Here is an 11221-nt window from a genome sequence, read left to right on the forward strand (position 1 = left end):
ACTCAGCATGACTCTTATACTGAGGAAAAACCAGGAATGAAGGAGAACGATAAAGCTCATAAGCGTCGAAAAGTAATAATTAAATATATTAGGTAAGTTACTCAGCCATTCAATTATGAAATACTTATAAATCAATATTTCAGATCAGATGAGATGTCTGAGAAAATTCGGAGCCCACACTTTCTCAGGGAGGGAGAGGGGACAAGGGTGGGGGTTGTAAGGCCTCCTATATAAGCCCTTTTGTCCATCCTTCTAGCATAGTCCATCACGGTTACCAATACAGACAGCATGTGGAAGGTGAGGAGATCTGCACTTAGCTGTAATATATAGCTAGCTGTTCATGGCAGAGTAGAAAAATATTTCGAAATTAATTTTCCGGATTTTTTTTTTCAAAGTGTTTTGTCCGAGAAAAGGTGAATTGTGGTCGCGGAAATGAGTGCTGATAGGAAACTGTGTTACCAGTAGTGGAGATGAAAAGTGTTCAGTTTGGATCTGCTACAGCAACTGGCGGGAATTTTTAAGTTTTTTTTAATACGTGCCGATGATATTGATAATGGATAAACTCGGTAAATTGGCGAAGCATAGAATGGTGGATTTCAAGTAAAAATTAACATGTAACATAAAGAATTTTTCAGATTTGAATTTTTTTTTTTTTTTACTTTTTATTGAAATATTTCATTATTTTATTTTTAAAAAATCAAATTGATAAAAAAAAATTCTGAATACCAAATCGTTTTAACAAATAATTTTTAATATATTAACAATCGTAGTTGTTTTCATAGATGGGAATATAAATAGGAATAAGAGGGACCATTCTTATCGTTTCTGCACTACATGTAGAAGATCGACGCCGCTTGGATATTGAATAAACAAATGATTCAAGTTCTTGCACTATTCGTTAAAATATAGATATATTACATTTTACCATCAATTCCATTTTCGTATCATATTTCATTAAACAAAAAATAAAATATTTCGTCAGCCGATTCGGTTACATTTATATCTAATAATAAGTTCTATAGTCGTTTAAAAAAAATTTCTAAAACTTAAAATTATTCTGGATGAACAGCTGATATACAAACTTATATTATAATATTATTAGCCTAGTTTTACGTAGATTATACGATAGTAATTAAGTTGTTTACATTTTAAGATTATGGTAGGATGAGATAGTCCATCAGAGGCAAAACGGAACTAAAAATTAATTGAAAGCCTGTAAGTTCCATTCTGATCGTCAATTGGACCATCATATCCTTCAATTCTATTTGGTCAACTAACAAAGATTCAATTATAATCTTATTTAACCAAAATTTATAGATATTAATTACCAGAGAAAAGGGTTAACACAAATCTTTCATGCGTTAACATTAGCAAGATTATATAATGCTTATATAATATAAGCTACTTATACTTTATACATATATTAAAGTTGAAGAATGGTATACTGCTACGTCAAGGTTTTCGTTTCGAAATCCGATATTTGTAATATCTTCCAAGATTTTATTACAATAAATTAAAGATCTAGTTTTGCTTTACATTCCATAAAAAATAAATAAAAAGGTTTGGTACATAAACCAAATTAATAGACTAACTATTCTCGGTGCAGTCTATGAAGAGCCAAGAGACTAAATTTTGGTAATACTGTATGATACCAAAATAATTATAAATCCTTCGACTAATGATTTTTTTTTTCTTCGTATAATTTTTTTTTTCTAGAAAGCGCGTACAAAAATACGCTTCATATCCTAAAACAGTTCGCCAATTTTCTGTTTATATATATACTAATATGTGCGTTATAGCATATTATTAAATTACTATCTCCTGTATTTTCGCAATGGAGGAAAAAAAAAATTCAAATCCAAAAGGCAATGACACCCTTAGTACAAAATAGAAAAATTACCAAGCTTTCGTCTTATTTATATAAAGATAAGGCGAAGAGGAAAAAAAAAACATTAAGATCAATACAATAAAAATCGTACAAGTGATTCATCAGAATATTAAAATTCAGTAAAAACCTTGGATGTGTCTGATGTGTGGATAATAACACGGCTTAGATTTCCCTAAGAATTTTACAGGGATAATAGCTCAAACGTCTATTGAAGACAACTTTAAGTTACAGAAACAAAAACATAAGTTTCTGGTTTTATAAACCAAGTCCTTCCAATAATAATGAATTGACCTAAAGGGTAGTTATATGTCTTACACACGGAAATGTCTAGCCACTGGTCCAAATATTGTCCTGAAAAGGACAAGTCTCCCAGAGTTAAATAAATTATACTAGGGAATAATATAGAAAATAATGGTCTATAACCAAAAAAAATAAATAAATAAAATAATAAGCCTGTACTACCAGAACCAAGAAGGATATACCTTTTGTCAAACGGAAGTACAACGCGGTAAGACGGATAGCATTCACGCTCGACCGTCAGGTTTATCTCTTATTCCAATGAAGGTTCAGCCACTTTATAGGGGGTGGTCGGTATACCCCAAGATAAAGAACGTGACGCCCGAGCACGTTGACGAGATGGTCCCAGAGTACCCTCGATGAAAATGTTGAGGGTCCGATTCCCACCTGAGGCAATTGATACTTATTCCTCGGCAGTCCCGAGAACTGAGTCTTGACACTCCCACTATCAAGTGGCTGGGTCAAGAGTACGCGGCAGCAACCCCTACGGCCAGAGGCTGGCAAAAAGGACCACTTCCCATCTGTCGGACCCCCATCGATAGCAGTTTCAGTACCAATATGCCTCCAGGTTGGTTTCGCAATTGCACCGTATTTAAGCTAGCTAAAAATAGTGTTGGTTTAAATAATAAATAATATGTTTATGGTGAGTTAAGACATTTCTTATTGATTCATAACTGATGCAGACAAATCAAAATTTACGACATAAATTTTATTTTCTTGGGGAAGAATGAAGGATCGACCGCCCTCATACATAAAAAAATCTCAGGCCATCCTCATGCGAAATTTCTCAGTAATTGTGATATTGACAACCACGTGATAATAATTCAAATGCTATATATAATTCAAGCTACAAATTTTAAAAATCATGCGTTCAGCGTTTTACATCCCTATTTGCTTCATAATTTTAAATATGTAAGCTTTTATTTTCAAAAACACGAAACAACAGTGACTTTTGGTACTAATGATGTCTAAATTAGCAAACCTCTGAATAGTTAGTAATTAGTAATAAATAATAATTCAGGAGACTCAAAAGTTTGGTATTATCGTAAAATTTTATCTCTTTGTAACTTGCGAACTTAGACCGAAAATCATTAATTCATTTAAAATTAAATAGATGGAGTGATACTAAAATGTAGGCTTTTAACAATCATCTCTAATTACATTAATAAAACATTTCGAAAATATTTTTTTTTAAATATTAAATTCTGCTCACATTCTTAGCACAGATTCATCCCATAAATATGCAAAAGCTTTTCAGTATAGTAGGTCAAGAATTGGAGGAAACTATGTGTTAAAGGGTATTTGACCTTAGTACCTGCTTAACAAACAACCTTTCATAATACATTTCCATAAAAATACTATTTAGCATTGTTAGTTAAATACGATTTTTCGTGCCTGTGTAAACGCCTTAAGGAATACCCTCGCTATGAGAAAGTTCGAAATAGAAGCAATGATTTTTTTTTTTATTGATTTTATTTTTTTTTAGTAGTTTCTAGATTCATGAAATGTTTTAAGCCTAATAAACGAAAATGAGTAGCACCTTGCGAGTACGTCCAAGATGCGTATACAAAAAATTTATTAAATAAAATATAAAAATTATACATGAATAAATAAAATATCTTTCTATAAGATGCCAAGTACCAACATCTACCTACAAAAAAATAAATAGCCTGAAAAATAGTTCTTTAAGAAATGATTTTTTCTTGAAATACAAACCAATTGTTTTGGGAATAAAAATAATTTTTCATATGAAAAATAAAAATTAAATTGTATTAACAATACTAAGTTCTGGATTTTGAAAATATTCTTAAAAAAAAAAAAGTTCATTAACAATCGAATCTCATTCAAACATACTTTAAGAAGTTACGAACATCTCTTCTCCTCAATACCGAAGGTAAAGCAACATTAAAGAAAATAAATCTTTACAGGTAGATATATTCAGGAAGCAGATTTGCCAGTATTACATCCTTATCTTTTTCCATTGCTATGTGTTTAGCTTGAAAGGTATCGCGTGTAACAACGGCTAAATGTCAAGGGACTGGTAGAAGACCCGCATTAGTTCAGCTTCACGACTCCTTAGACAATACATATTCAGTAATGCTCTTTCACATAATATATCTCATACATACTTCGATTACATACATAATATAAATCTATTTTATGAATCATCTTATTTTAAAAGTTTTTAGTTACACTTTATAACAGAAATATTTACAAAAGATGTTTTATTTAATTCGATATGAAATGTTAAAAGACAATGTAAATTCATTACTCTCAATTAATTTAAAACTTAATCTAAATCTGATACTAAGCTGTCCGTCTGCAACTGGTTACATACGTCTGTACATGACGCAAAAGGACAGAGATGAGTCAAGAATACCGGAAAGAATTTTGTCCAAATGAATAATGCAGGTCATGTCCGCTGAAAGTAAGAGCGAAACCAGAAAAAATGTCTGTTGTATACAGTTCAACAATTAGTGCCCATTATATTGAAGAACGACGCATAACGCAACGTCGTCTATGTAACGCCCCTTTTTACAAGTAATAAATGCGGAAAGTAAAATTATCCCATTTCCGCAGTTTGTTTATTAGTAAAAAATCGATAAATGGGTTTTTTATTTGGTTATAAGGAAACAAAAATTTAATTCAAGAAGATATTAACCAAAATAATATTCTAACAACAATTAGCTTTTAGATCTATTCTAAAACAAGACGATTGACCTACAAATAATATCCTTTAATAAAAAAATATATCCTATGTATTTATAAATAACATTTTTTCCCAGCAGTCGAATCTCTAAAATATCAATATTATCTCACTGATAATCATTTCCAGGGATATGAGAGATCATATAATCATACATCATCGATAAAGCATCTTAAGGTGTCGTTAGCATGATCAAATATTATCTCATTTGCCCAACGACAGCTTGATGTCTCAAATGCTTAGGAAACGGTTTAATACAGGACAGAATATCTGGGATAATGATGGAGTTTGGTCATAGATGCCAGAAAGGAATTTGCCTGAATTGTTGCAGGCTCTGGCCCTCCCATCGGATTACATAGCACTAATTATTTATAAATGTTCTAAAGATGAACTAATTCATTGGTTATACGGTAAATCGCTGATATTTAGGGGCTCACTTGCATAAATAACATCCTTATCTTACTATAGAATCACTCCTCTAGAAATCATGCATATTTGCTTGTACCATCAAAAGCGATCCTCGGTAAGTTACATATTATGATGACAAACATTAACATAATTTAATGTATAATTTTTTTTTTCAGGCGTGCATTGTATTGGCTTTGAGCTGTATAGCTTTAGCAGAACCCCCGGCACCAAACAACCAATATCTCCCCGTACCCCAAAGCGGTTACAACTACCCCCGTCCACCCGGAGGGTTCCCACCCTCGCCACCATCGCCAGGCCCAAGGCCGCCAGCACCCAGACCGCCATCACCTCCACCAAACTATGGACCACCACCAGGTCCTCCGGCCCCAAGACCACCAAACAATTACGGCCCACCCCCGGCTCCAAGGCCTCCATCTCCTCCACCAAACTATGGACCACCTCCCGGTTCAAGGCCACCATCTCCTCCACCAAACTATGGACCACCTCCCGGTTCAAGGCCACCATCTCCTCCACCAAACTATGGACCACCTCCCGGTTCAAGGCCTCCATCTCCTCCACCAAGCTATGGCCCACCACCATCTGGTCCAGCACCTAGACCACCATCACCACCTCAACAAAGGCCACCATCACCTCCAATCCAAAGACCGCCACCTAGTTATGGCCCTCCAACTGGACCTAGCCCTGGACCAAGGCCTCCACCAAGCTACGGACCTCCAAAACCACCAAGGCCGTCTTATGGCCCACCACCCCAATCCGATGACCCGGTAAGTACACTTAGCTATAATTGATACCACATAATTAACTTGGTTAGCAACAAGGATCTAAAACATAAATTTTAAATTAAAATAGATATACTAAATCATAGACAGAGTAACAAATGAAATATAAAAGAAATAGATCTATTCGATTTGAGTATATATGTTTTTTTATTATTTTATTATAAAATTACCAAGTTAAATGGAATTAGTGTGAATGAAAAACAGTCAATTCTGAAATATCCAATACAATGATCACGAAAATAGACGCCTAACAGTAATTTTTTAGTACAAATATGAAATATGCAATTTATTAAATTTAACATTAAAATAATAATAATTATAATATTTTCTCAAATAACGAGGTTTCTTTAAAATATGGCATCCTTCTTTATTGACATAAACAAAAAAGAATAGATGTTGATGTTTAATAATGATTATTATTTGCATGCTTGTGCATGTAGACTGTGTGAACCATACTCACAAAACAGCTAGTTATTTAATTAGTTCCCACAGGTTGCAACTTTGTTACTTCATCCTTCGCCTGATTTCCATGGTAGGATAATGGCAATGTCCCATAAAGCAGACATTTCTGATTTAATATACCAAAAAATGGCAAACAAATAAAATTAAAACAATAGAAACTATTTAAATTGACATAGACTACACTTTTCAGCATTACAATAATGACATTTTATCATTTACCTTTCTATAACGCCTACGGTAAATAGTTGCCTTGGCTTATGAACCACAAGTCAACAAGCTCTCGGTGATGATCACGACATACAAACTTGACAATCTTCAACTAACACTCGTTTGCAAAACGATATTCAATTTTCTTTTTAATAATAAATATATTCTTTACAAAATATAATAATGATCTGGAATTCTTAAAAAAAAAAAGTTTTAATGCAATTTTTCTAAAATTACTTTCCAGTATTAAATCATATTCCATTGTATGAACAGATAAAATATCTTCACCACGATGAAAGGATGTCACAACTTAAGGTCTCTTTTGAAATGGGAAGCCCATCCTCTTCTGTATGGCCTGAAGATAATTTTCAGACAGGTACTTTCCGGTTGACCACTCATTCCAAAGAAAATCTCACAATCGATTTCAACTAGCTCCTCCTGGCATAGCTCACTTCATCATGTCGGGATACGTGATTAGTCCGTGATTTCCTCATACATTCTCCCGGCGTTTAAAGTGTAGAAAACATGGATGATTACACAAGGATATTCCCGTCGCTTAGTTACACGGCATTCTGCAAACTCAGGACACAGGCGCGTGAGAAAAAGTAATTGGAGGTTGCTCATTACAGCATGTTAATTGACCTGGTATAAATAAACCATATTCCAGTAGCAGCTGCGAAAGGTCATAAATCAACTGTGACTGTTATATACAGTTCATAAAAGTATTATTGATTTGTTTTTCAAGAGAGGGTCAATTTTAATTAATTTTATTATAGCTTTACATAGCTTACATAGGCTGTGGCAAATAATTATTATCTGTTACCTGTAGCCATTGAGGCAGCCCTCTGGGTTCAGGAGCCCTCCGGATTCCACCCAGACTCGTAAAGTGGGTACCCTTAATTGTGTGAAAATCTGGCGGTCGAGTCTGAAAATTCTGACTAAATAACCTCCCCACACAACCGTTGGTCTAGTAACAGTGCTTCCTAACAAAGTACTGCACTCCTTACCCTTTCTGGGTTGTAGTGGGTGGTACAGATTTAATTATTGTAATTAATTTTACTGTTGAATATTCGTATATTGATGGTCTGTTCTTGACCATTGAGTAGAACAAGTGTCAAAAGACACAAGTGTTTTAAATTATTCCGATTTTATACCCAGTCGTAACTAAATAACTGCTGAGCATAAATTATTTCAAAATTTGAATTTCGTAAGTTGATGCGATAGTTGACTCTTTCAAACTGTTGCATTGCTTATGTCTCCGATAACTTACCATGGAAAAAACGTAAGGCTAATTTTCGATTCCAGTTTACCAGAATTACCTTTATAAAGATGTCAGAATATAAAATTGTGTTCCAGAAACAATTTGAGGATATCTTACTTTGATAAATAAACAGCATTCCTGAATAAAAAGTGGATAAATTAAATGGGGCTAACGGCCTTTAACCGTAGAACAGTATAACATGCAACAGAGCCAATAAATAGAAAACTTAGTGAACCCAAAATGTGCCGAGACAACCGATCGATGTCTAATTAAAAAATGCTGATTAATTGATTGTTATTAATTAGCTTGTTTACATATGTATAAATTTATCAGTTAATAAAGAAAACATAATTTAGTCAGCGACGAGAGACAATGTACGAAACTTTACATCAAACAATCCTAATTTAATTATTTGTATTTTTCTGCAGTGAGAAATCAGACAAAACCTGTTGTATTTTTTAATACATCATTACGTCAAAATCACAAACATTTCTTTTTTTTTATATTTGATTAATTATTCTTTGAATTGCCACAGAGTGCTCCAGGCCACGTTCACATCCCGGGCATGCCTTATGATTTCAACTACGCCGTTAAGGACGACTACTATGGAACAGACTACTCTCACAACGCAGTCAGCGACGGAGATCAGGTAAAAGGAGAATACAAGGTTCTTCTTCCTGATGGCAGGCTCCAGATCGTATCCTACATCGCCGATTGGAAGACTGGTTTCCACCCAACCATCCAGTACCAAGGCGAACCCCGATACCCAGCTCCAGGCCAGCCCGGAAGAGGACCAGGCGGACCAGGAGGACCAGTAGGGCCAGTAGGACCAGGCGGTCCAGGACCAGGTGGACCAAGCGGACCAGTGAGCGGACCATACTAAACCATCCCAACCATTATTTATTCATTCAACAACGGAAAAACTTCTAAATGGCTTATATATACCCAGGAAAAAAAACACTGATAATACGGAGGTGTTTTCTATTATGTTGTACACTACAGTGTGGTGTCAAGTCTTCGACAAGAATATTTCTATCACTTTACTTTATATGTTTGTAAAACATAAAACTTTTTTTATACTTTTTTTTATAAAATTATAATAATTGTCAATAAGTCATTTTTAAGTATCCCCACCTTCGACCCACAGGAATGCTCATGGGAGCCAACGCCTTTGTCATCAGCGAGTTGTTTCTGTGATAGGTATTACAATTATAATTGTATATGTATATTTCAATTTACATACGTACGGCAATTATGATTCAGTACAACAAAAAAGATTTTTTTATACCAATAAAAGTGACTTTTTGTAAATTTCTTTTCTTTTTCTTAAAGAACCCTTTCCAAACATTAACTGTGCATCGTCAAACATAATATGCAAAAATATGTATATATATCATAAAAGATGTATCATTTGCTCCTTTAATATGAAAATAAGCTGACATCACCGTAAATTATAAAAAAACTAATAAGCTATAGTAAAGTATTTTATTAATGATAAAGAGTTCACAAGCTAAATAAATGCAAATAATCATAAAAGCTATTTTTACTAGACTCTACGCTGCAAAATTTAATTTTAATTCTCCAGATAAAGTTAAGTAACGAGCAAAAAACTAATGCAATCAAACATATAGAAGCCTGGTTTATTAGACATTGAATTTATATGAACGACACAAATATAATAAAGTAAATAGTTTGTTTTCAGAGGAAACAATATAAAAATATTGCCTGCCTACATACAATTAGCAGTAAATAACATTACTAATTTAATTACTGCTAATCCTTCTGGACCAACAGGAATATACATTGAATTCACATTATTTAGAAGTGAATGTTGATAAAATGTATTTAAGTTCAAAGTTATACAAAGCAAAGATATACAAGTGGTTAATGGTAATAAAATCCCTAAATGGGTAAAAAACCTTTAAAAAAAAAATATGGTCTTCATAATTCAGAAGTTTCAAATAATTTCTGTTTAACTGATTAATTAATTCCAAAAAATGCATATTAAAATATATAACGTACGGAAAAATATATATTTTAAATATAATTATAAGTTTAAAAAAATAACTGTCACGTTCAGTATTCTACATTATTACTATTTAATATATGCTCTCCTATTTTTTTTTTTTTGAGATGTTTTAGGAACAGAATAAGTACAAAAATACAATAGGTTAGAAGTCAGCTAAAAAAGACTTGCGAGCCTCATGTAACTATTTGTAATTTCATTATATATATAATGTACTAGTTTACACTAACAAGAGCTCTGGCCTTAGATATGTTTCCTTCTTCCCTTTAATTCAATCGAAATATAAGCCGAGTAAAATTATCATGGAAATCTGTAAAAATTAATTTTCACAATATTTAACAGTGACGATACCATATTAAGTAACGTAATGAAGTTGAATAATATTCTATTCAATAATTAATGACTCTTAAGAAAAAAAACCCTATGTTTGGTGGCGAAATGTTAACTAATTTAAGCTAATCTTAATCAAGTATTGCCAAGGGAGTGTTAAAGTATATTTTGAACACAAATGAGCAGGATCTGTCAAATACCCATTTTCTTCGAGTAGTGTTCATATTTTGCGAGGTATTAAGGTTAAGCATTGGAAAGAACGAAATAACATGTAGTGGTAATCCATGGCAACTATTGCGCAACTGAAGCTTACCATGGAATGAGATTTGACGCGTGCCTTTTTCGTATGCTATCTCAAAAATGGTTCATTTTTGGGTTTTAAAACTCAAGGACTCATATACGTTACATAGGAACGCACTTCCGTATTTACATCTATGAAAATTTTTTTAAAATCCGATTTGTACCGTCTCGGTCCGACTTACCACTATCAATGTTTTTAAACTTCTCACATTTTTAATAACGTTTATCACAGTTCTTGTAAAAATTAACGAATCGAAATTGGGATTCATCACTTTTCTATGAAATTCTCTTTCTTTTGAAACCTCATTCGTCAAAACCCGTCGCTCCTGAGAACCGGAAAACTATAACATTTATTATAGATCCTATCAATTATTATTACTTTCTTCCGGAGTTAGAAAAAGGAGCTTTTGAAATGAAATTGCAAGACTTGACTCGTAAAGTTAATGAAAATCAAAATCTATATATCTTTATACTGCTCTTGATAATCTCCCAAGAGAAAAATAAACTCTATTTTCAAATATGATGCTAGCATTAA

At 33.1% G+C, this 11221-nt stretch overlaps 1 protein-coding gene across 1 annotated transcript; it reads left to right on the forward strand.

The window, feature by feature from the left end:
• Positions 1-261: 261 nt before the first annotated feature.
• Positions 262-9341, forward strand: LOC136797271 (proline-rich protein HaeIII subfamily 1-like). Its single transcript, XM_067053379.1, has 3 exons — positions 262-297; positions 5477-6085; positions 8566-9341. Exons 1-3 carry the CDS (start codon positions 289-291, stop codon positions 8911-8913), a joined length of 966 nt encoding a protein of 321 aa, XP_066909480.1. The 5' UTR covers positions 262-288; the 3' UTR covers positions 8914-9341.
• The last annotated feature ends 1880 nt before the right edge of the window (positions 9342-11221 follow it).

This window comes from Halyomorpha halys, unplaced genomic scaffold (assembly GCF_000696795.3).
Source record: "Halyomorpha halys isolate HHAL.00 unplaced genomic scaffold, Hhal_1.1 Scaffold3726.1, whole genome shotgun sequence".
Taxonomy (NCBI): Eukaryota; Metazoa; Arthropoda; class Insecta; order Hemiptera; family Pentatomidae; genus Halyomorpha; species Halyomorpha halys.